Source organism: Drosophila kikkawai, chromosome X, assembly GCF_030179895.1.
Source record: "Drosophila kikkawai strain 14028-0561.14 chromosome X, DkikHiC1v2, whole genome shotgun sequence".
NCBI classification, from domain to species: domain Eukaryota; kingdom Metazoa; phylum Arthropoda; class Insecta; order Diptera; family Drosophilidae; genus Drosophila; species Drosophila kikkawai.
In genome coordinates, this window is record NC_091733.1 from 15,919,604 (window position 1) to 15,946,073 (window position 26,470).

Here is a 26,470-nt window from a genome sequence, read left to right on the forward strand (position 1 = left end):
GGTGTGATTTCGCGCGCGTGTGTGTGTCTTATTTTTTTTTGTTACAATTTTTTTGCCGTTGTTTAATCCTTGACCAAAAAAAAAAATACATATATTTATAAATAATATAAATAATATAATTAAAAAAAGAAAAGGCGAAAATGTAAAAAAGAAATTATGCAAATAGCGTCCCAAGCGCACAAGTAATACAAAAAAAAAATATTTAGTAGGAATTATCTAGTTAAGCTTAAGGCAAACGATACGCACAAAAATTGCCATAACAAATCAAATAAGTTAAATAAGTTAAAACTAAAAGTGTTAAACGAAAAAAACACACAAAAACGACAAGCAGAGGTCGCAGCAGAGGAAAGCCCAAGTAAGTAGGCAATGGTTTTGGATGCTATGAGATATAGGATAATAAATTTAAGAAGCTAAGAAAATATTAAAAATATTTGTAGACTACACAAAGAACTTCAGTAAGCCAGCTTTCTGGTAAAGACTAAAGATTATAAAGATTATTATATATTAAATAATAAATAAATAAATATATATAAAGATATAGTATATTTTTAAAATTTTTCCCAGAAATCTATGCCAAAACACTGTTGAATTTTAAACAAAAGGAGAACATCGAGGATAGATTTTAAACGTCTTCAAATAAAATCAAGAAAAAACATAAATAATAACTTAAAAATCACTACTGATTTCCCTTGAAAACTCACAAAATATATATATTCTTATAGAAACAAAAGTAAACCTAACAATGATGACCGATTATTGAATCTATTATTTAATTTTTTGGCCAAACTCGAAATGCTTAGTTTCCTTGACACTATTTCCCGTTTTCGTTTGCCAAGAAAAACGGCGGAAAATCAGATGGAGGCAGCACCAATACACACACACACACATGCCAGCACTCTCTCTCGCACACACACACACACACACAGATACACGCATACACATACACATACAGAAAGACAAACACGTATATATAGACATAAATCCACGTAAAGCTGTTGCCTGGCCTCTAAAATGGCTGCCTCTGCCACTGGTAGCTGCGGCAGCGACGTCGGCAGCGTGGTAAGCAGCGCGCAAGAAGTTGAGGTTATGTCTGCGCCGCAAAATGTGCTGGGCTCGGTATCCAACAAAAAAAAAAAAAAACAACAAGACAAAAAAAGGAAACCTAAAAAAGAAAACTAAAATAAAAACAGAAAGCTGCTTGGATTCGTGAGTAACGCACTGCTGCCGCCCTTGGCATGGAAATGCTGTGCTATAGCCCCCTTTTTTTTTTTGTCGATGGGCGTGCCGCCGCCTACAAAGACAACGAAGAAGACGAGTGCAGCAGCATCGTTTTTGGGATAATGCTGCTTCACTTTTGCCCTTGTCCATGCACGAATTTCATTCTTTTTTCTTACATTATTTCACACGGTAAAAAGCTGTTCCAGGAGAAAGCTAAATTATCGTAAATGATTTCAAAATAGGGTTTTCAAATCCATTTAGAATATGCCCAAAAGCATGCAAATAAAAAATTTGGTGACAAATTGTATAAAATACTTTCGAAAATATTTTCAAATGGATTTTAAACCCATATAGCATTTATATGATGTGTTTTAAATTAAGGAACTTAATTGTAGCTGCTTAAAAATGTGAAATATATAAATTTGGGCATTCTGATTTGGTGGCGGAATTCGAAACCCCTTAAAAATAGGTCTAAAAGTATGCAATATAATGTTTTAGTTAAGGTTAAGGTTAAGGAATTTAAAAACCCCAGAGATTTCTTTAGAATGAATGGATTATTTTAAATTTGGTTTTAAAAAGGATAAAAAAATGTATATATTGCAAATGGACTTTTGGCTTTATTATTAATATTTTTTAAATTTAAATAAAGTTTTTATGTACCTTGCCTTGTGATTTTAATAAAATTGTGATTACAATAAAACTAAGATTTAAATCTGAAGCCTTTTTTTCTCTGGAATCTCTCAACTTAATCAAAATATTTTTTAATTTCCTTTTATATATTTTTGAAATTAATTATTTTTGTGTGTGTATTTCTTTATCTGTTGGTACGGGATGCCAAAGAAGGGGGTGGCTTTCCACGATGTGGATGACCTAGCCCTATTTTTGGCCACTGCAGAGTCAACTGCTGGCAGTGCTTCTGCCGCTGCTGCTGCTCTGCTGGCAGAGAGTCCTTTTTCTTTTTATTTTTTTCTGCTTTTCTGTTGATTTTCATTTGCTTTGACTGGATCAAGAAAAGATGAAAGAAGTATGAAAGAAATTTTTAAAGTAAAAAGAACAATCGACAATGATAAATAATCTGAGAGATGGAGAGTCACAGCCCTATTTTTATGCATTTTAGCTTGATTAATAAATTAATTTAGAAAAAAATCTAAGCTAGTAAGCATAAAAAGTAATTAAATTAACCTTTTCTTAAATCCTTTTCATTTCAGAACACCAATTAATCGCAAAAATCGAAAACTTAATCGGAAAACTAAGACTAAGATCGCTAAGCTATAATATTTAGGTAGAACCCACTCTGAGGATGATGCCTTCGATCTGAGGCCTAACGGTAGCGCTGGAGCAATGACCTGGCCTTGGGTACCGTCTCCGTGTCCTTCTCCATATCCAAATCCAAGTCCGCATCCTTCTCCGTGTCCTGCCTTAGCCAGGAGCAGCAGCCAACAACAGGTGCAGCCACCGTATCTTTGATGCCCGGCCACTAAAGCTGAAGAGGAACGGCAGCAGCAAAAAGGTAACAGGACCAGGATCAGGAGCAGGTGGAACTGGACTGAGGAAACGAAGTGGCGGCGCCTCTGCTTTGCGCGATGCAAGCGAACAGCAGCCGGTCGAATCTAAGCGCACAATCCTCGGGCACGCCATCGGCCTCAACGATCTCCTCGTCCCAGGGCAAGGTGAGTCCACGGGCTTTATATTTTTTTTGAGCATAGTTAGCCTATCCAGTGATGGTTATTTTTATACATTTTTAAAAAGGGTAATAGCCATTAGAATTATTAGAAGTTACACTCTTAAAAATATTTGTCTATGTATTTATATTTCATATTTTTCAAAATTGCCCTAAAACTGAGACAATATTTCTATAAATTAGAAAGAGTTTTAATGAATTTTAATAATAAATAGCAATAATAATACAATAAATTAATTTTAAAAAAATTACCTTATAATTCCCAACTGGTTCTGACTTCAAACTAGTGTTAACCCAGCCAAAAAATACTGTTTAGTCAAGTTTTTTTGTATTGCGTGTGTATGTGTACATATGAGGTTCTTAATTTAATGATAATGTTAATGTGTTTTAAATAAGATTAGAAAGATTGCCATACGTTTAGGGACTTTCTAATAAATAGTATGGCTCAAGGTTAAGCCCTTACACTTTCAAAAACCTGGTTTTGTTTAATTATCCAATGTTTTAAAGTTAATTTCATTTTTAATATTTGTATTATTTAATTCATATTTGAAATTTATTCATTAATACCTTTTATTATTTACCCTTTTGCCCAGTTCCTTCACTATTTGTTTATATGCTTTATAAATAAATCTCCTGCGCTTCAATTGATTTCTACAATTTTTTATAAATTCATACACAATTATGAACTCCCTTTATGGCCCTTGTTTATTGACTGCAATTATAAATATTGCCCCCATATGCCTGTCATCATCGTGGCAGCTCAAACAGATCAGAATTCATATTCACAGTCGCAGTCTCGAATGATTCGAATTCCCATTGGAAAATGGCTTTCAGCTCGGAGTGAAATTTTATTTGACAACTCGCTTCCTTCTGGCGGACGAGGACGAGGACGAGGACGTGGGCGTGGGCGTTGGGTGAAAGCTGATGGGTCCCCGGGCCCATTTCCGCTTTCAACTTGCTTGGTGTGCGTGTGTCCTTTTTGCAGGTCTCCTGCAGCAGGAGAAGGGAGCAAGGGGAGGCTGGCTGGAGGAACATAAATGTAACTGAGGGAACTGCATCCGCTGCTTGTCAATCGAGCGACGACGTCTGATGAATGCAACCCCCACCCACCCCAAGCTATACCCCTTGAATGCTTTTTCCTCACCATCATTCTCTCTCTCTCTCTCTCTGTCTCACTCTCTCTCTCTCTCTCTCTCTGTCTGACTCTCTCTCTCTTATTTGCATTGCCCATTGCCGGCGTTGTGTCCTTTATCGTTTTTAATTAAACATTGCCGTTTTGGGCTATTACACACAAACACATACACGTTAACTGGTGCTCACGCAATCTCACAGACACAGGCGTGCACTCAAAAAAAAAAAATACCTAAAGATTTTAAAAAATAGAGTAGTAAAAAATTTATTTAACTATACAAAGTTTCTAGGAAAAAATCCTTTGATTTTTCATGTACAAAAAAGAATCATTATAAATATAACAATTTATTTCGATCCGTGTTTTTTTTTCTCTGTTTTCCCTTGCTGATTTTTCCTATATTTTATGAAGAGGGATTTTTCAGTTGTTCCTTTTGAATTTACTCTTTCACCTTTTCATTTGATGTTTTCATATAAAATTACTCCCTGAAGATTCTTTCATTCAGATTTTAGTTTTCTGTTTTATTTTGTAAGTTTTTTTTTACATATTTCACTAAAGTTCTCATTTCCTTATTTCCCGTTTTATTTTAATATTTTTAATTAGCTGCTTTGTAGAATGACTCGCCATCCTGGAAAACTTTGATTTGCCATTTTTAAATAAAAGTTAAATATTTCCCTTGGGTGGGATTTGTACTGAAAGCGCTAAAATAATAATTATATTGCAATTAAAGGTGGGTTTTGCAAAGTTTAAATAACATAAATATTGCTCTGGGATTTGTCATATGTATGTATGTATGTACATATGTATGTATGTATGTATACTGTTAATTTTCCCTTTGAATGAGTTTCGTTTTTAGATTTCTTTAATTTTATTTTTGTTCTGTAATTGGCTGTCGCTTTGAATTAGTTTACAACAAGTTTGTGAGTCATTTTAAAATTACATTTTGACTTTATTTTTGCTAGCTTGTGTATTAATATTGCACCAATCCTTAATTAATTTAAGCCATTTTTAAGCCATTTTCCTGTAATGTTTCCTTGTTTGTTTATATACACAATTTATTTATTTTTTATTTATTATATTTTAGTGATATTTTCCCATGCTGCTTAGATGTTTTTATTAAAGACTGCCAGTATATTTTTGTATCTATTACTTTTCCTGGGATTTACTTCCCCTTCTGGGAATATCCCTCTGTCTGTTTATACTTAATTTGTTCGTGTTTAATTTGCAGTTCTTTTGAATTGCTCATTCCTGGAAAACTTCATTTGCGCTGCTGAATATTTGGATCGGGGTTTTCTTGGGTGAAGATAAAAAAAAAAGAAAAACATGAACACAGTGGCAAAATGCTCTCAAAAGTAAACACTTTGGTATGTGAAGTTTTTTATGTATAAAAATAATTTTCTATATTTAAGAAAAAAATCGCACCCCAAAATCAAGACAAGTCACTAATAATATAATAAATAGTAATACAAAAATGTAATAAATCTTAAAATATAAAGAAGCAATTGCTAAAAGGATAACTTAGAGGAGAATACCATTTTCCAGTGTCAGAGATTTCATCTGTAGGGTTTAGATCTTAACAAAGTAATTGTGATTTGTTGCTAAATAATACTAATACAAAAAAATATTTTAAAAATAAAGCTTACATTAAGGTGTTATTTGTGCTCCACTTGTACCCTATGATTCCCAACTGGTTCTGACTTTAAACTAGTGGTAAACCCAGCCAAAAAGTGATGTTTATTCGTTATTTTGTATTGTGGGTGTGTGTCATTAATTCAATATTAATGTTATAGTATTTTAAGTAATATTAGATTGTTTATATTTCTATCGTGTGGTAAGTTTGCGTATTTTTTTCAGGAATTTTATTGTTTGTTGTATATTTCTCTTTATGTTTAATTCAGGAGTTTCGTTCTCTCTTGCTGAAGGGCTAAAATATGATGTAGGGTTAAATTGGGGTTATTATTATTTAAGTGGCTGTGAGTTCGATTATTGTGTCCTAATATTATTCTTGTAAATTTGAATGACTTTCTGCTCAAGATATGTTTTTCGTTGGATTGAGAAACTGTTGAGTTTGGAGTTTTTGGAGGTCTCCTAAGTAAACACAAGGAATTTGTAATTATTGAATTTGTATTTATGGGTGTACTGTATCGAGCGTGGACTGTATGGCATTGGAATAGAATTTCTGCAAATAACGCATACGCCGCATGGGCCGCCTGTCCATCATTGCGGTTGTGTGTGTGTGTTGCTTTCGCTCATATTCCTTCCTTCCAGCTACTTTCTGCGGCTGTCAAAGAAAGTTTTTTTATATGAATTGCCATGAAATTTTCAAATAACTTTTATATATGATGATGGCCATTGGCAATGCTATTCTGGGCAACCACTATATATGTACATATATATATATAAATATGTATATATATATATAAATGCCAGTAAAATGAAGCAGAAGAATGAAAAGTATGAAACATTTTGCTTCATTAAGTGGCAGCGTGTGTTGTGTCCCTTCTGTGTTAGTGTCTATAATTCAGAGAAGAAAAAAAAAGAGACGAAAAAAAAGAGCCAAAAAAAAAAGAAAAGCAAAATAAGAAAAACAAGAAGAAAAAAAATCGGCAAGAAAAACTGGGCATGAAGAAACGCACATGCGTGTGTTTGTGCGTCTGATTGCGGTAACTGCAATTGCGCATGTGCTGGTCCACTCTAGAGGCCACCCCATCACCACCATCAGGACGACGTACTGTAGGCCAGAAGACATATGCTTGATAACTGGTCCTGGTTCCTGGTTCCTGGTTCCTGTCCCCCTTGGCTCTTGGCTGCTGTTACAACAACAAAAATATTTCAACTTTAACCACGACAACGACAATAGCCGACAATTGTGCGTAACGTTTGTATCATTTATACCACGTACCATACTTTGTTGCATAACCTTTCCCTGGTATCAGCAACATCACTCCAAGGAGAAGGGGATTCCTCCTGATTCAGGACTTTCCCATTCTAATTCCCAATCCCATTCTCATTCTTATTCTTATTCGCATTGCCATTCAAGGTTCCATCCGCAACCACATCATTCATCCCTTTTTGCTGCTTATTAGCCAGAAAGTGTATATGTGTGTGGGTGTGTCTGTGTATCTGTGCGTTTGTGTGTGTGTGTGTGTGTGCATCATTTAAAACAATATCCAAAGATTTGTTTCGCCATTTATATGTCAAAAATGACAAGTCAAGTGCTTTGTTCTTGTTCTCGCCTTTCTGCCTTCGCCCTTCTGCTGCTGCTGCTTTCTGCTTTTTGCTTTCTGCTTTCCCTTTTTGTGAAGCATCTCCCTCGCCCTGCCCCTTCCCCCTCTCATCCTTCATCCTATCTCTGTTTTCTTTCCACGTTTTTTTTTTCTATTCTTTGTTTTTTTCCCTTCGTTTCTGGTTTTGTTCTTGGCTTTGTCATTAGCAGTCAAGCGCAAAGTAGCGGAGCCAAGATCACGCCGCTTTTTGAATACCCTTTATTTTTTTTTGTATAAAAGTGTTGGAATGGAGTGATAGTGCTGTAATTGTAATACTATAGCTTTGGAAATCTTTTATAAAGTTTTTATAATATTTGCTTTGGCAGGAGGTTTCTATTTTAAAGGGATTTCTTCAGGTTTCATAGTCATTCCAATTACACCAAAAAAGATGTTGGTGAAGCATTAAATCGGTGTTGGAAAGTCATGCTCTGTTGGTATTGATAATTATTAACACTTTTAAGGCAGACTTCATAAATGATTATTTATTTATTTGGAAATTATTCTTATATATTTGAAATTAATTGTTTATAAATCATAAATATTTCTTTATTTATTTGGGAAATATTCTTATTTATTAAAAATGTATTATTTAATCTTACTTCGTTACATTTAATTACAAACAAAAAATGTGTTGGAAAAGCATAAAATCACCGTTGGCAAGTCTTATCTTAAAGGATTTGTCTTAACCCTAAGCTGCCCATAAAAGTGTGCTACGAAAATGATTTCGCGATCGGGGCACTAGTATTTGTTTTCATTTCCCCGAAACTTTGGCTTACATACTCAGCATCGCGTGCAATTTTTAGTTTTTCAGAGAATTTCCCACAGCAAACGACAAAAAAAAAAAACAAAAAAAAAAAACAGCAGAGACAATGACGGGAAAAGGGAAAATGTTGTCGCCTAGACTCTTTTTCTCTTTCCCTCTCTTGTGTGTGGCTCTGTACTTGCCATGTGTCTATGTGTGAAATGAGCTTCAAGTACAACAACAAGAACAACTTACAAGGACGCTCATATGAAAACAAACGCATAATTTAAGCGTAATTGCTGTCATTTTTCATTCGAGTGCGACAAAGTGCGGGCATGAGAGAGGTATGTAGGTGCTGAGGGGGCTTGGGTAAGGGGCTCTTTAAGTGCCCCAGTTTGTCTATGTCGCCAGTTGTTGCCCTGACACCCCTTAACACACACACACACACACCCCCACACACACGTACGTAACACACACAACTGCGGTTGAAATAATAGTAAATACTAGTATTCGAAAATTGTCCAGGAAAGAGTTCAAATGCAAGTACCTAACGAATAACGAGTGCCTTAGGATTCAAAGAAACCATTCTACATTGAATCCTGCTCACTGTGATATTATGCTGCATACTTTTGGTTGCTTTTTTTAATTGGTTTTAAATTTCTAGCGGTTTCAGTGATAAATATAAACGAAGAAATCTGAGAATAATTTATGAATATTAGTAAAACTCAGGAAGAAATACATTTTCTAACGCAGTATTTCTGTGAATGATTTTTTTGCACTTGAAAATATTCAAAAAGCATTAAAATATTAACTTATAAAAGCATAAATATTCAAAAAGCACTAACTAGAATTATAAAATATTTAAAAATATTCTTTTTTATTAATATTACAAAAACTAAAAGCATAATATTCGAAAGTGTTTCTAGGAATGATTTTCAAAACAAAACTATTCAAAAAGCATTAAAGTATGAAAGCATAAAAGCATTTTTAACACATATGTACAAATATTCAAAAAGCATTAAAATATTTGTGTTTAAAAGCAAAGAGAGAATATTTAAAATATGTCTTAAAACTATATTATAAATATAAAACCTAACGATTTTTAAAATAATGTGTCTTTTATTTTAATATTTAAATGTTCAAAAAAGCATTAAGGACTTAAAAGCAATAATGTTTAAAAAATGCATTAAATGCATTTAGAGATAATTGAAATGATTATTTTATATTTATATTACAAATTATTGTTATTTTTAACTTTGGACTTGGCCGCTGTTGTACTTCGGTATGTGCGAGTGTTGTTTGAGTGCCTGCATCCGGCGTTGAAGCGCCAATAATTATGCAGCTTAGGTTTTGGATTTCGTTTTCGTTCTCTTTCCCTTTTGCTCTTTGTTCCTGTTTTTTTTCGCGCTTCTCCTTTATTCATCAATTGGCCCGACTCTTTGCCATGTTAATCCAAACAAAAGAAAAGGGAATAATATTATTTACACTGAGAGAAATCAAATGTTTTCATAAATATTTCTTGTAATTTGAACTTAACATCATAGAGTAATGATGTTTCAAGGGCATTTTTCTGCTATAAAACTAAACATTTTCTCTGAGTGTATGTGAAAGTGTGAAAAAAAACGCTGCTGGAGTACGGTGAACAAGAAAGAGGCGTGAAATATGAGGCTGGCAAAGCGAGAACGGTGGCAAACAGTTTTGGAATCGTTGGTTTTTCGGTGGCTTTCTCCCCACCCAATTTTCCCATTTTCGCAGTATTTCTGTTCATTTCCCCAGCAGCAGCTGCACCGAGTCGAGAGCTGTCTTCCTGTTTATTCGCCGCATTGTGTGTGTGTGTGTGTGTGTGTCTACTTTTGGCCCTGTTAGCACCTGGCCCAGGACACTGGGACATTCCATTCCCTTCCATTTCATTCCATTCCATGACGCCTCCTGCTTTGTGTGTCCTTTTTGGCCATTTGCCAGCCCGAGCTCGAGTTCACTTCCAGTTGAGTGTTTTGCCTGTCGCAATAGTGTTGCTGTTGCTGCTGCAATTGCAATTGCTGGTGTTGCTGCTGCACTTGCAACAATTGCCGGTTCTGCCACACTGCCACGCCCACAACGCCATTGCCTGTTTATTCACTTTTGTGACCCAATAAGGCCGAATTATTCTCCCCTTTTCCACCCATAGTTGTTCCTTTGTTTTGTAATTAGGCAACTTTTTGTGCATTCCTGAGCTCCTTTCTTTTTTGCATATATGCAATATATATATATATATTTCAGGGATGTGCGTTATTGATAGCGATAAACTATCGTTTATTCATAAATTGTAAATCGATCATTTTATTGATAATACAATTAAATGAAATATGTCCAGTTTAAATTTAAAATATCATAGAAATTATATATTTACTGGGTTCTCTAAATTTTTTTCATTCTAAAAATATCGGTATCGATAAAAGCGATTAAGAACGATATTTTTGTATCTTTAACAATTTTAACTGAAGATATCATATAAATTATATTTAGTGGATTCCCTAATTAGTTTATATTCTAAAAATATCGGTATCGATAAAAGCTGTACCAATTATCAATCGATTAACAACGATATCTTTCTATCTTTTACTATAGAAGCTCGAGAAGTTTTGTCTTATTTTATTAAAAAATCAAAGAGTCTATTTTTTAACATACTTAAGTATTAATTTAAATGTAATTCATATAAAATAGAAAAATGTAAATTATAAATAAATATACACCAAGACCGATTCGATATTTCCATCGCTGACTTTTACATAAATTAATCTCAACACAGTTGATTCTGTTTTCTGTTATTTCTATTTATTTTTATGTTTTTCTTTTCTTGTTTTTATTTCCCCCTCTGACAGCCAGGTTTAAATGGTTCTCAAGTGTTTTTTTTTTTACCAATTTTCGGTTTGCATTTTGTGGTCTGAAATGTTGGCTATTTATTTGTTGCTATTTGTTGTTGTTGTTGGTCTCTTTGTGTCGCTTTTATTTCTGGTTTCTGTGTGAAATGAACTTGAAGTGTATTTAAATTGCTGCGAATGCATTTCGTCCAGGCCATGAATTATTCCTCAGGATGCTAAGGATGTTGAGGAGATGCTGAGGATGCTGAGACTCTGAGACTCAGCAAAAGGTGAAAGGCGCCAATTTTAAACATTTATCAGCTGAGGAGTGTAAAGTGCCAGTGCTTGATGCCAAATAAATAGCCATGATTCTTCAGTTCAAGTCGCTCTATTCATCATGCATCATTGAATAGCCTTAGTCTGCTGGATTGTAGACAATATATTGTCATTTTAATTTCATTTTATTTATTTAATTTTTTATTAATTATTATTTATGCTGCTGGCTTTTTGTTGTTAGAAGTTTTCCCTTTATTTTGTAGGTTTAATAAAGTAATACTATTGTGTTAAGGTGATTATTTCTGTAATTTATTTTCTGGTTAGTTGATAATTAGCTTGTCATTTATTTAATTTTAATTTAAAAATTATTAAACAATTATAAAGTATGATAAAACTGTGCTAATTTTAATTATTACTTAGTCAAACTTTTGGCCTAAAACGGATTAATGGCTTTTGAATGGCTGCTGGTTTTCCGGTGACTGTCAAACCTTTGGAGGGCAATCAAAGCAGCTGCCCCGCCCCCCGATTACACGCCTGTGGCCGTGGGTGGGCGTAGCTCGGTGGGTGTCCTTCAAGGATATACTCGGTGTATATGCGCGGAGCTAGGAGCCGCATGAGCATAATTTGTTGTAATTAACATAACGAGCCAGCCCAGGCAATAATGGCCAAACTTCCCACACCCGCACACTCGCACACCCGCACACACACACACCCACACACTCGTGTTTGAACTAAAGTTGGATTGTTTGTTGTTGAGCGAGACTTGCTGCTGATGCCTTTGTCCTTCATCCTTTTGTGTAATTAATTTGATTTTTTTTTTACCCTCTGTGTATACATATGTGTGTTTCTTTGTTTTTCGTCCATAACATAACACCGCCCCCGCAAGGAGCATAAATAAGTTGTTGTTGCTATTTAGGCAAGCATTTATGAAAATGACTTTATGCGTGGCATTTACAAGAAAGAGAGAGAAAGAGGGAGAGGTTTTAAATATTTCGTGAGCAAAGAGAATCGTTAAGCATTAAGCATACGCCCCGTGTGCCAAAGAGGGGTGAAAAATGTTAAACAATTTTCAAGTTATGCATAAGCCGGTTCATTATGAAAATTATATTATCGTAAAATAGTTCATAGGTGGTAATAAAAGCTTAAAGTACCTTCTTTTTTTAATTTTTAATCAAAGATTAAACTATTACAATTATTATCAAGTATACACGTTGGGTGCTAACATCCCTTTTCCTTTTTATATTTTTTTCAGCAACAAGTTGTCGAATTATCGGGCTATGTCATCATACTCGTCGAGAATGTGGAGGGTAAAATTAAACTATACGGCTCACCGCCCGATCGCGATAATCTGGAAGTGGGCGATGAGATACTCGAGGTCAATGGCCTGACCCTGGAGAACATATCCCGCACGGAGGTCATTCGCCACATACACGACGTACGGCAAATCAACAGTCCTGATCGATTGGGGAAACGGATTTAACTAATATCCTTTTATGTATATGTATTTTTTCCATTTAGTGCATTAAATCCTGTACCATATGTCTACGCGTGCGAAAGAAGAACGATTCTCGACTGGGTGAGTGTGCGGATTTTATATTTATCTTTAATATTGGGAATAATTTATAAAATTATACATTATAATATATATATTATATAATGTATAATTAAATAATATAAACAAAAGCAGTTAATTTTCATTAAGATAAAGACCAAACAGAATTATTTCAAGTGTAGAATAAGAATAGAATATAAAAAACATTTAAAATTGCCTAAAGTAAATTAAACAAATTTTTAAATAGCACATTTTTTGAATTTTTTATGAATTTTCCAATATTTAATAAATAGATCCATATAAAAAATACGAATGTAGCTCAATCATTTCTTTGTTTTTTTAATTTAACAAAAATGCAGACAGTTTGACATTGACTGAGATCACCTGCACAGTTGAAAAGCAACATGTCTGATTGGAGCACCCCACTCTCACATTTCATTTAATAACTGTCTAACTGGACTGATCTGTCTATGGGGCTCTCTTAAAGCCCCACTCTCTCTCTCTCTCTCTCTCTGAACATCTCTCATTATTTGCATACCCTGTAAACTGCAAGAGTATATATTGGATGCGTGGGTCATTTAAAACAAATGTAAATATATATTTATTTTGACTGTAATAAGCAATTATAGTAAAGATTAATCTATTAAATCTCTTCTTGTATCTTTCATGATTTGTGTTGAACATTATTAAAATAATTTAATATTTAAAATTGATATAGTAACAGTGTTTTTTTTTTAAATGCATGTGCATTTATTAAAATAATATATGTAAAATATATATATGTATATAAGCAAATACATATATGTATATATACATAATTTTTATAACGATCTCCACTTTCATTGTCTGATAAGGAGTATCAAGGTATCCCAGAGCAAACCATAAATTGTATCTTTACAATCGGCTTTGCGGTCAATTCTTCGCTCTGCCAGTCTCCCGCTTTCTGAGTTGGGGCCGCTCTCTGTTGGGGCCTCTCTCTCTGTTGGGGCCTCTCTCCCTATTGGGGCCTCTCTCTTTTGGGGTCTCTTTTGGCCCCTTAGTCGCTTTGCCGCTTGTCGAGTGAGCCTCGTCAGTTGTTAGGCGACCGTCGACGTTCCCGAGCGTCACCGTTGCAGTGTCGCCGCTTTTGCCTCCGGCTTTCGTTCTCGTCGCCTTAGCTTTTGCGTTCCCTCGCCCCCGGCGCGCGTTCCCTCTCTCTTCTCTGCGGCGGATTTCAATATTAATTTTAATTACAAAGTGCGCACGCGTTGGCGTCTCGGTGTTCGCTTTCGTTTCGTCTGGTTTTTTTTTTTTCGGTGTATCAAATTTGATTTTGATCTGTTGTTTTTTGTGTGGTGCAGCAGTAGCAAACAAAAGCAGCGCAGCAGCAGCAGCAGCAACAGCAACAGCGCAGTCGCAGCGACAACGTGAGTGGAGACAAGAGTGACTCTGAAACTGCAGAAACTATCTATTGGCAGAGTCGTGAATCAACAGTGTTGTGTATTGTACCTGCCAAAGGCACACAGGTACACAAATGTGTACCCAATGACTTGAATTGCCATGACTCGCAAACTACACTCCAAGAAAAGTCCACTATTAATAGGATTCTATAGGGTATAGGTCCATTTTATTTAACTAAATAATTCCATTGTAGAGCATTTATAATTTCCATGTTTCACATCTTCCCAAAAATCCTTCGGTAACTTCCCCATAATAAAACCTACCAATAGAATCTAAAATTATTTATTGTAAAATACAAAGCGATAATGTAAATTGTAAATCATAATTATATTTAATTCTTTGATATTTTAAAAACATTATTGCATAATTGTTTTAACAAATAAAACAGCAGAAACAATTAGATTCTGATATTCCGCATTATTGCAGTTATAGTTTCCCTTCAAAAAATTCAAATAATAATAACAATTTTTAGTTTAAAGAATTTATATTTTGCTGATATTTATGCAATTTATTTTTTAATGTTAATATTTAAGACACTTTTATTTCACCTGCTTAATAGGTGTTTTCTTTGATGTATTATTAAAGTTCTTCTGTTTCTAATCTTAATTTTCTTCTTATTATTATTGTTATTATTATAAAATAGCGTGATAATAGTTCTATGGGAAATAGGAAAACACTACAGGGGCATCTCTTTATGCCATTTCGTTTCATTATTATGGGCAAAACTTCAGTTTAACCCATTAACACTCTGCTTGAGAGCGGGATTTGCTTTATATTTCGCGTGTTTTCCGTTGTAGTCTGCTTTTTTTTATTATTTAATTTTTTTTTTTTTGTGATTTGTGCTTTGTGTTGGTAGCGTTTTTGTGGGCGTGAGAGTGCAAAAAGTGAGTAGTTTGGGCCAGATACAGATTCCAAAGACCATCAAAAGTGGGCAACAAAAAGCGTTTGGAAATGGAAATGGTAATGGAAATGGTGGGAGTTATATGGCCCGCTCTCACCTCTCTCCCACTCGCTGTACCTCCTCTCTCTTTCTCTCTCTCTCTGTTGCTCTCGTACAGCCTCCCACCGAATTCAGCCAACTGGAAATTACTGCAAAATAGACAAAGCGAGTGAGAAGATGGCGAGAGATACCGTGTGTGTGCGGGCGAAGGAGATGCGAAATAGAAATAAAAGCTGCTTACAGCCACGTGTTGTTGCTATAGCTAGTGGGCTCTTCTTGTTGTTGTTGTAAAAAGTGGCTGAACAAGAAAAAACTCTAAAAACAAAAACAGCAATAACACGGACAGCAGCAGCAGCAGCAAAGAAAACTAACCTCAAAACGAAACAAGTTTTGTCGAAAGTGGAAATCAACTGTCAAAAAATAAACACAAAAAAAACAACGTATAAGTGGCAAAAAAAAGAAATACATTTTATGGGGCCCACATACCAAAAAGTAACATTCATTATGAAATCATTAAAAATCAAAGAAATTATATCCAATCTTTAAATGCAAATAGTTTTTTTTTGTTAAGGGAAAATCTCTTAATCTTACCTGAGATTTTAGGAAATTATTTATTTTTGAGTCAACCGAGTTTGCTATTGTTTTTGTTTTTCTTCGAAATTGTTTAGACTTTTAGTGATTTGTTATATAAAAAATAATATTCTAAAGTAACTTTCAAAAGATACTCATTAAACCAGGTATAAAGGCAGCAAACAGAAACATAAAACAATTAATAAAAACAAAACACTTTTCTACTTCAAAGTCCAGAATATATATATACTTAGATACTATATAATTGGGGGCGTTTGTCGGCTCAGATAGACTTGTAATAAGCCTATATTATACATGTATCTTTTTATCTATTCAATAAACCAATAAGATACATCCCATTCCGGCTCCCCACACCACTAGATATGTATGTTGTGGGGATAATAAATCAGTCAACTGCTGACCCATATCGGATCAACATCATTCGAATCTCCAGTTTGCGAAGCAAATACAGTTTTCCGACACTGAATCGCATTCCAAAGGGGCGTATGCGCAACGTGAAGTGGTTCCCCTTCCCCCTTCAGTTTTTGATAAGGCAGCAGCATAATCAGTGTGTTGGCCTGGCCTGCAGACTGCAGTCTCTCTCCCGTTTCCCCCCGTGAAACCGCTTTTATTTTTGGGTCAACTCCCAACAACAGACCCCCAAGAATTTCCAGTTTGCTAACCAAAAAAGTAACACCGAAATTCCAAAGCCATGAATTTGTTTTTTTCGAAGCCAAATCAATAGGAGTTGCCACGCGGGAAGGAGGAGAGTCAGAGAGCCAAAAGACCGGAGGAGAGCCAGAGAGTTGAAGGTGCGAAGCTAGAAACTAACATAAAACCTTAAAAGCTATAGCCGAATCTAAAGTCTTCAATGCTTACTGAGAGAGGAAGAGAGGCTGTCGGGAAGAGAGGCTGCTGAGAGAGAGAAAAAAAGACGGGCTAACAAAACAGCATCCGAAATCCGGTAACGCAAGTTTCATGGCTCCAATCACTGAGAAAAATTACCAGCTTGCATAAGCAAATTACAGGAAATATTGTATTCTTGCAGCTGTTACTGATGGCGGAAACAGCTGTATATGCAAAGCTGCTGCTTGGTTTTGTGTTTTCTATAACAATATTGATAAATTTTTAAGTAAATTTCCTTGGAAATTAACAAAATTAATATATTAATATTTCAGAATGTCAAAAAGTAGCACATTTCCAATAAAAAGTGATTAAATACATTTAAAGGGCTTTTTATTTTTTTGTTTGACTTTCGCGTCAGGTGATTTCCTAGGAAAATTAGTTATTATATGTATATATTTATTTGTTTTATTTGTATTTTTTTTTTTTTTTTTGTGTTCTATGGCTGAGTCAATTGTGTGAGTAAGTCTTTCAATTTTACACGCTGCCTGGCGGCAACGCTGACTGCGACTGCGACAGCGGCGTCGAAGTTGAAGTCGAAGTCGACGTCAATGACGATACAATTGAGCGCGTTCAGATGCGCCGTTGAAAACGGGAAAAGGGGAGCCAGAAGCGGAAAAGGGGGGGCGGCGGCTCTGGGAAGGTATGAGATGGCCATATGCTGCGATGTGTAAAAGTCATTGCCTCGGGCAAGCAGGCGAGAGGGGGAGAGCCAGAAAGAAAGAGATGGCCGAAATTGTTTTCCAACTTGGCCATGGAATTGCATTGAGATGCTTTGTGCACTGTGAAAAATTCTCTTCAGATCAAAAGAAGTACATAGTTATTGTTATATTTCTAAAGTAAAAACTATGAAACCTCAAAAACTTAATTGGGAATTATAAGGAATGAATAGAACATTTTAAAAATCGTTGGTTAAAAGTTTCTTAAAATAATATTCAATATGTTCACAGAATATATTTATAGTTAATATATTAAAAAAAATAAGTGCAGAAAATAATATAAGAGCTATAATCATTTTCCGAGTGTAAAATCTGCAAGGATGTGAGCAGGGGATTTGGGATGCATGCATAGACATGGCATTGGACGCGGGATGCATGTCGCAGGTCAACCTCAGTAGCCACTGGAATGCAGAGGCTCAGTGGTTCATCTAATGCGGTGCCATTGGATTGTGATTATTCGATTATTCGACTCGCTTGCGAATGCCTGAGGTGGCTGCCCCATGGAATTCAGCTGGCAACCGATGGATGAATGATGTGGGTGTGTGTCTGCGGACGATTGTCCATGGGTATTCATTAAACAGTTCTAACGAGTTTAATGGACACACTAATTGATTCAGGTAACCGACAGCTTAACAATGCTTAGATTTATTTCAAAGTAACCCACACACTAGCAAATATTTTGCTCACTGAAATTGACATTCTACCAGAAAAAGCTTTAAGGATATGAGTTTAATTTATTCATGAATATTAAGTCATGTTTAAATTATACTCTTAAAGTTTTTTATTTAACTTTTTGAAAATATTTACCTCTGATTATGACCTTTAAATTCCTAAAGAACTATATTTTTGGTTTTATTTTTTTGGAATTCCATAATTTTTTTTTTTTTGGTATTTTGCAATGTTTGCAAGTGCCACGCCCACTTGCATAACAAAACCCCCTACATGTCATTGTTCTGTGAATTCTTCTTATGGTTCTTTTTCGTTCTTCGTTCTTTGCTTCTCTTTTCTTCTTTATCAGTTGCTTCGCAGCTGCATTTGTTGACGTTCTTTTGTCTTGTTGCGTTTATCTTTTGTATGCTTTGGCTCTTGTTTTTGTTTTCTGTTTTGTGTTCTTCATCTTTGTTGATTCTTCTTCTTTTTTTTTCCACCTGAACACATTTTCTTGTTCTGCTTCTTACCGTTACATCTTGGTCCCCCGGCACCCCCCTCTTATGTCATTCCTTGTACATAACTCGAAGGGCATTCTTCTGCATTCTTCTCTGGAGAAGAAATAGAAAGAGCTTCTCTTCTCCCTTTCTTGATGATTTGTTGTTGGGTGCCGTGGTCGATTCTTCAGTTGCCGCAGCGATTTACCGCTAGTCTCTTCTAATTTCCCAATTGGATATGCGCAGATAGTTTTCAATGCCAATTTATTTAAAATAAATTATACGCACGCATTCTTTTGCTACCAATTTATAGAAATTCTAAAAAATGCAGAGGGAAATCTAAGAAGACTAAAAAAAAAACTAAAGAGAATTTAATGGGTTTTTTATAAATATATAAAGAATGAAATAATTAAAGTACTAATTGAATTATAACATTTATTTTATTATTGTCTTGGTCTTTTATTATTCAAATATTTAAATATCAAAAGAGTTTTTTCCATTGTTAAATGTTCTGCTTTTTATTTTTAAGACTTATTTTGTATTCTTTCGTTTGCCTTTTCTTGGTTTCAGATATCTATAATTATAATTCTAATTGTTAATTTTAAAAGATGTATTTACTTTGTTACTAAAACTAAATAAAGATATCTTTTGCTTTCAACAACAATCTGAATATTTTTCCACTCATTTCTTCTGCCAAAAACCAGCTTCCACGGTATTAATTTCACTTTGAATCTGTTCCAAATCTCGGAAAGATTGCACTTGTTGCCCCTCGAAGCGAAACGAGACATGCAACTAACTAAGATACCAACTAAGAAAGTTAACAAAAAAAAAAATGCATATATAGTGTAGAGATTCTGGGCGGTTTTTAAAAGCTAATTGCAATTTGAAGTAGTAGTCGTCACAAAAAGAACAGCCAGCAATCAAGCGCGCTAATAAGCAAACAAACGTGAGACAATGCACATCTGTCCAATACGACAAATTCTACAGATATATGTACTATTTATAGAGACAAATGTACAACAAATACGACGACGACGACAAATATTGCAAAAGTTGACCCTGAGATGATGATTGTCGTCAGCTCATCGCATGTCAAGTGTGTGCGCATAGCCTCAAGTGAATTCCGTTGGCAATACCACTTAAAGTTATACTGCAGTTTTAATTGCACTGCCAACTGGCTAAATTGCAATTTAAATTAGTCATAAATTTAATTTTCTAACACGCTTTGTCTGCTTCAAATCGAAATTTAAAATATTCCTTAATAATTAAAGTTGTAATTAACTTGAAGAACATAAAATATAAACATAAATTTCTAATTCATACTTAATTAATTGAGAAGCCTTTGAAATTGTATTAAATAAATAACAAATAACAGAATAATTAATTAATTGTTAGCCAGCTAAAAAGGGTAAACAATGCGACCGTCCATCAGACGTAATCAGCTGCCTGCTTGGCCAAGAATCGCAATTAAACAATATTCATGTTTACTCAGAAATCCCAAAAATAAAAAGTAAAGTAAAAAAGAACAAAACAAAAAAAAAAAAGGTGTGTGCGATAAGCGATAAAGTAGCTGGGGGCCCATGGGGCGTATGAGTAATTTGTTAAGGCTTGGGGTAAAGGTGCGCGCATTCATTCATTCCATTCAACTCCCGATTGGCTATCAAATCAGCTTTGACACAAATTGATATGCATGCCTTTTATTTACCACACACACACACACACACACACACACACGAAGTCAATGGTGTGTGGAATTCCCCATATTTTGTACTTACTTACTGGGTACTTACCCCTTTTGTGTGGCACTGAACAAAAGATTGATGTGGGAAAAGGGGTTTCAAAATATCGTTTCAATTAGATTATTTTATTTGGAGTTATATAAATATTAGTAATTAATAATCTGATTAAGATTTATTTATAAATTAAATTCTTTTAATAATAATACTGGATAAGAAAGCAATTAGTGAGGCTTTTTGTTATAAATTTGGTTTGCATATATATTTATAATATTTAAACTAATTAAAAGGGTTGTCCAACGTTTCTGCATCTTTTACTATTATATTCTGTTTAACTTTATGACCTTTTTTAACATTTCTTAAGTTAAGTTAGCCCAACTTTTCAAATCCTTCATTGAGAGAATTCCCTCACAATAGAACCTTTGATAGTATCCTAAAGGCATCTTGTGGCTCTCCTACAAAACCTTATTCCTTGCCTGGTTTCTTCCAATATATTGATGTGATCCCTTTCGATCCGATTCCAAGTCCAAGTCCAAGTCCATTGTTTTTGGCTCGGATTCGCCATTGACGGCGATGGGAAATGCGATACTCGATTGTGCGGTTACATAAGTTGTGTGTGCACATGATTCGTAGATAAAAGAGCGGAGGCAACTGAAAGCAATTTGCTCACAGCACAGCATATACACCTGTGCACACACCTGTCTCTCTCTGTGTTGGTGTGTGTGTGTTTGTTTCGCAGATAAAGTGATTTTCAGCGAAATCTTCTACTCGCCGAAACGGGTTTTTGCTCACAAAGCAACAGAAAACATCAAAAGTGAAGCGATTAAAGCCGCAAAACAGCCAGCGAAGAAGGCCAAAATATAATCACAATAATGATATATGTATATATAGATATATCTATATATATTTCTCGCAAGAAGAATTCGCAGCAATTAGAGTTGTGAGATTCTGGCATATTCCCTTATTTACATTATATTGCTAATTATTAAATCATCAATTTATAGCTTACTAATGTACGATTTTTCATAGATTTAAATTTGCAAAATTTTGTTTTGTTTTTCTTTCTGTTGCTGTTTTCACTGTCTCTGGTTAAAGGCCAGGGCCAAGTTAACAACAAAAGCCGTGTTGTGAAAAAAACAACAATTGGCAGACGACAAATATTGCATTTCACAGTCGCTGTTGGCCTTCATTTGCTGAAGATTCAGATTCCGCAATTATGACACTTTTATTTTATGTTTTTTTTTTATGGGGGATGTAATAAATAAAAGTAAATAAAAGTGATTAGTTGACTTACTCATTAAATTTAATTAATATTCAAATGCTAAGCTATGAGAATATATGTTTATATACTTTAGGAAAATCGATTTTCAACTCTATAAAACTCTGTTTTGGCATTTCTATTTCTTGATCTGAATCGCAATCAGGGCGAAAGTTTTGCAGATTTGTGAATTGCGATTTGCGGTCGAAGTTGAATTCGAATTCGCCAGTCGCCAATTGAAATCCATCGCTGGAAGTTTGCTTTGGAAGTGTTCAGTTGGTTGGTGGCAAGTTGCAAGCTCCACGTTGCACGTTGCAGCCACTTCTCACGTGGTTTTCTGCAATTCGAGTGCACTTTAGTTTATTGTTTATCGATCTGCTGGCGGGCAATTAAAGCCTCCCTTCCCTCAAGATTTCAGTACGGAGGCCCATTAAGCGGAGAAGTTTTTCCCCCTTCAGATGTGTGAAGTGCCACACGAGCTGCGGTAAATGAGGCAAGGTAACGGGAAACCAGCGTGGTGTTCTGGAATCTTAACTGGGCGAGGGTAATACCCTATAAAATTCATAAGATATAACTTTGTATCGCATTCTAATCTACATAATTGATTATCGATAAAATATTGATAGCATAAGATGATGCCTATCGATACTTGAAATTTTGGAAACTTTGGGAAATGTATAATAAAAGCTAAAATAATTCTAGGTTAATACCCTTTACATTTCATAAGATATAACTTTGTATCGCATTCTAATCCTCATAATTGATTATCGATAAAATATTGAGAACATATGATGATGCCTATCGATACTTGAAATTTTGGAAACTTTGGGAAATGTATAATATCCATCTATCCATCTACCTATCTGTCCATTTATCTATCTATCCATCTATCTATCTATCTATCTATCTACCTTTATATGATTACTATTTTCCTATAAATAAAAAACAAAATCCCCATTTATTAAAATTAATTATTAAAAATTATTAATAGAATAATATTATTTATGCAAATTGTGTAAACCTATTGGCATTCCTTATACTATATATAACTTTCTATATACCCTCGCTATACCCTTTCCCTTGGACCTCAACTCATCTGTCCTCTTTGGGCCACAAGACCTATTAATAGCTAATTAAGGTTAATAATATTGCACAAACACTCGATACAACGGACAAGAGACAACGGACAACGGACAACGGACAACGGACAGTGGACAGTGTAGAGCAGACAACGAAGCACGGACAATAACGGACACCTACGATGGCTCCGTCAACAATTCGATTACAAACATTTGCATGTGTCAAATGGGCGGTGTTGGATGTCCGATGTCCGCCCCCTAAAGACACCCCTCCGGGAAAATACAACACCCATCCTATACTGTTAATTTTTTTTTTTTTTTGCCCACCTTTTCCTACTCAATCGGAATCGCAATTGCCCGGTCTTGGGACTCTGAAGGGGTGCTCTCCACTGACACGTCGTGTCAAGACTTATGAGAGGATGCCATCCGAGGCGGGGTCGCGCAACTGAATGACACAAGCGAAAGACACACACATAACGCCCACCCACCCCACATGGACAAGCACAGGGTCACACACACACACACACACACTCGCTCACTCGCACAAATGAGATTAAAAGTCAGAGCTTTGCTGAGAGCTAGGAGCTGGGAACTCGGAGCTCCAAGCTCCTAGGCGAACGCTGGCTAGCAGCTTCAACTCGCAAAATCCCCCCACGCGCCGAACCCTTGCCAAGTAAACACTGAGGGAAATAAATGGCTAAAAACGGGACACATTTCTGGGTTAAAAAATAATAATTAAAATATTTAAAATGAAGAAGATCTTAAGATTCGATTTTTAAATGAATTTCTTCTTACTTTCATCTACAAATAGTTTGTATTTATTATTTGTTACATCTTTATTCTCAGTGCATGGCTGGGCCCGAGGGCCGGTGTAAAGGAGCGTAGGTTCAACGACATGTAGCGACATCGAGGCTGACAACGCGGCGCCTAATTGGATCTGGCCCGAGCGCTCCACTTTTGCCCGGGCACGCTCAGCGGGTGGAATGGGGTCGCTCTATCGGGGTTTTGGGGGCTGGAGCTTAGGGGCTTGGGGGGGGGGGGCTGTTGTGTATAGGTTGTAGGTCAGGGCGTCTCCGTCTCTCTCCACCTCCTCCAAAAATCAGCCGCCATCCCCCCCTTCTAAAGCCGACCGCTTTTCGGCGCAATCAACATCCGAAAACGCAAGGGCAGCAAAATGAAATTATAGCCGAGGTCACGAGGGGTCTGTTGGTGCTGTGCTGGGAGGGGGGCAGAGGCAAGGTGGGCATGGAGCCTCCCAGGAGGAGGCGGCGGCAGTGCAGCCGAAAAGCAATAAAAGTGACAAGAAAACTTGAAGCGTTGAGTGGGCGAAGACGTTGGCGACAACGTGGAAGGATACGGATAAGGACACGATGCGATGCGATGGAGAAAGTAAAGGGAAAGTGGCGAATTCATGTTGTCGTTGCTGTCAGCAACCAACGAATTTTTAGCAAAACTTTCCTTTTCCAAACCCGACCCCTAACCCCCTACCCGCCCCCTAACAAAGTTAAGGAGGCTGAGACGGAAAGTTGACAGTTGCCCGCTTGGCTGCTCCAAGGATCAAGGAAGATGGAATAAGGAGCGAAAACCGTAGTGAAACGATTCCCCGGTGGTGGCATTTTGTGGCCTGTTGTGAATGCACTCATGAATATGTATTGAATGGCTTCGCTTACAGCGCCATGAGTGCAGCGAATGAGCCCTTGGGTATTACCAAATTCCGGATTCCCGGGCTCCGGAATGATGTGGTTTCGTCTGCATATCCCTGGCAGCCCGTCATCGCAAATCATCATCATGGGGCTTAGAGAGGAGGTCAGTGTCGTAAATTCAACAACGTCAAGAGGAGTTCCGTCTGGGTGACATAAAGGATTTTATTATCTGGGTAAAAGTAGAGAGGGAAATATATATAAAAGGAAGTCCTAGAATAATATTTTACCAATTGAAATAATAATAATTAAAGTAAATCGGTTATCAAAGCCATTTTTCCTTTAACTTTAGGTATTAAGGATAATATTAGTATTTAAGTTTTCTGTTTTATCTTAGATTAAGCTTCATAAATTTAAAAAAAATAAATTTTTTTTTTTTCTATATTTTAGAAAAACCCCCCTAAAACTAAGAAAAGGTTTCTACAATTAAGAACTATTTTTCATGAATTTATGGCCTCAAAAAATTAGGATAAGCCACCATAAATACATATTTTTTAAGGATAATTATTGTATTTTTCTTAATTTAAAGAGTTTTTCCTTTTTTAATTGCTTTGTTTAGTTTCTTTCCTAAAATAAGGACGATGTTAAATTTTTCATTAAAACCAAGGCAAATTCGCTCTCAAAATCTCTCGTTAAAAAATCTCACACTAGTGCATATATAATTCCCAACTGGTTCTAACATTCCTGGCATGAAGTCACAGTTGCCAGTGTTGAACCCATGTGTAGAAGTGTTTGTGCTATTACATACTTAGGTGGTATTACATATATTCTATTACATAGATAACTCTATTTATTTCTTAGTTCAATATAAATGGCCCTTAAATTTAGACAAATATAGTATATATATAGTATTTATATATTCCCCTCTTATTATTCATTCAGTATGAGTGTGTGTGGGTGCCTTGGTATCGACACTATCGATTTTAGGTCATTTCTGCTTGGCAGATCACAGCAATTAAGCAAGTTTGACCGCACCCCCGTTTATTTGCTTTCAATGCTGGCACAAAAGCCCTTTGTTGTTGCCACTTCTCCCTTCTCCTCTACACCCTGCTAGCTAAATGCTTAATGTGCCTGAATTAATCATCGCCTTCGTTTCATCTATATCCTTGCAGCCTGGGACATTGGCAACTCGGTGCAGGACGCCTTCGTTATTGCCGTTGAGGAGCACGCCCGCGAGCGTCTGCAGCGCCTGGCGGCCTTGAATCGCGTCACGCCCGTGGATATCACGCAGCTGTCCAAGAAGGTAAGTGGGTGTAAAAAAAACTGGGATATATTTTGGGAATAGTTTTTTATCTAAACTTGGGCTTCAAATTCACATAAATTAACCACAAATGCTGATGAGGAAATTTAATCTAACCCAAAATACACCTAAAATTTCAGCAATATATGAGTCATTTTATGAGTTCTTGCATATATTTAGTACTCAAAGCTAGTCTTGCTATCAAGAATAATACAAAACAATATAGTTATTTACAAGAAACAATAGTGAAACAATAAAAAATGTGATGATGGCAGGCTCTGGCAGCTGTGAGAGCTGAATGCCAGCTATTTAATACCAGGCTGTGTTTGGCTCGAATTGAAAATGGGAAAAACGTTTCCACGTTTTATTAAAACAGCTTTCTATCGCACATGTTGCAGTCCAGTCAGCCAGCCAAGGCAGCCAAGGCAGCCAGGCAGCCGGGCAGCCGGGCAGCAATTGCCGGAAACCCCCCTTTATCGGCATAACTGAGTGACCATTGGCCCCTCCCAGATACAAAATAAAAGGAAAAATCGAGGAAGTATCTCTGTGCTCACAAAATTCAATTAAAAATTCAACAAACCCCACACGAAACAAACAAAAACAAATTACGAGACAACGACAATAACAAACAAAAAAGGAAAAAAAAATACAAAATAAAAAAAAAGAGCAGACACTGAAACTAAAAGTGGAAACAAAAACAAAGACAACTAAACTAGAAAAGCAAAAAAAAAAAAAAAAAAGTATATACAAAAAACAACAACAAAGAAAAGCTCAAAGCAAACGTAGTATAAACTTGCAAAGCAAAATAAAATTTCCATCAAAAGTTACGCAAAACAGAAAGCAAATAAAAATAAAAATAAATAAAAAAAAGTGGAGAATGCAAAGGCAAAACTGCAAATCAAATATGTTGGTAATTGGAAGTGAGCATGCCAGAAAGCCAGAGAGTAGTCACTACCATTTAGTTAGTATATATTTACCTGACGACTAATTGAGCGATTGGCACCTCAAGGGTTGCATAAGAGGGCCCTCTCCTCCC

The 26,470-nt window shown here is 35.8% G+C and overlaps 1 protein-coding gene across 6 annotated transcripts in view; it reads left to right on the forward strand.

Moving 5' to 3' along the window:
* Nucleotides 1–143: 143 nt before the first annotated feature.
* Nucleotides 144–26,470, forward strand: part of sdt (stardust) — a 63,810-nt gene continuing 37,483 nt past the window's right edge. The window contains exons 1-5 of one of the 6 annotated variants that reach the window (XM_017174690.3): nucleotides 144–355; nucleotides 2,427–2,888; nucleotides 12,405–12,587; nucleotides 12,671–12,728; nucleotides 25,307–25,437. In XM_017174690.3, coding sequence (XP_017030179.1) covers nucleotides 2,802–2,888; nucleotides 12,405–12,587; nucleotides 12,671–12,728; nucleotides 25,307–25,437 — 459 coding nt within the window. In that variant the 5' untranslated portion in view covers nucleotides 144–355; nucleotides 2,427–2,801. Of the gene's footprint in view, nucleotides 356–2,426; nucleotides 2,889–12,404; nucleotides 12,588–12,670; nucleotides 12,729–13,785; nucleotides 14,111–25,306; nucleotides 25,438–26,470 lie in introns of those variants that run through there. The other 5 variants (XM_017174691.3, XM_017174692.3, XM_017174694.3 and 2 more) reach the window with 5 other exon arrangements.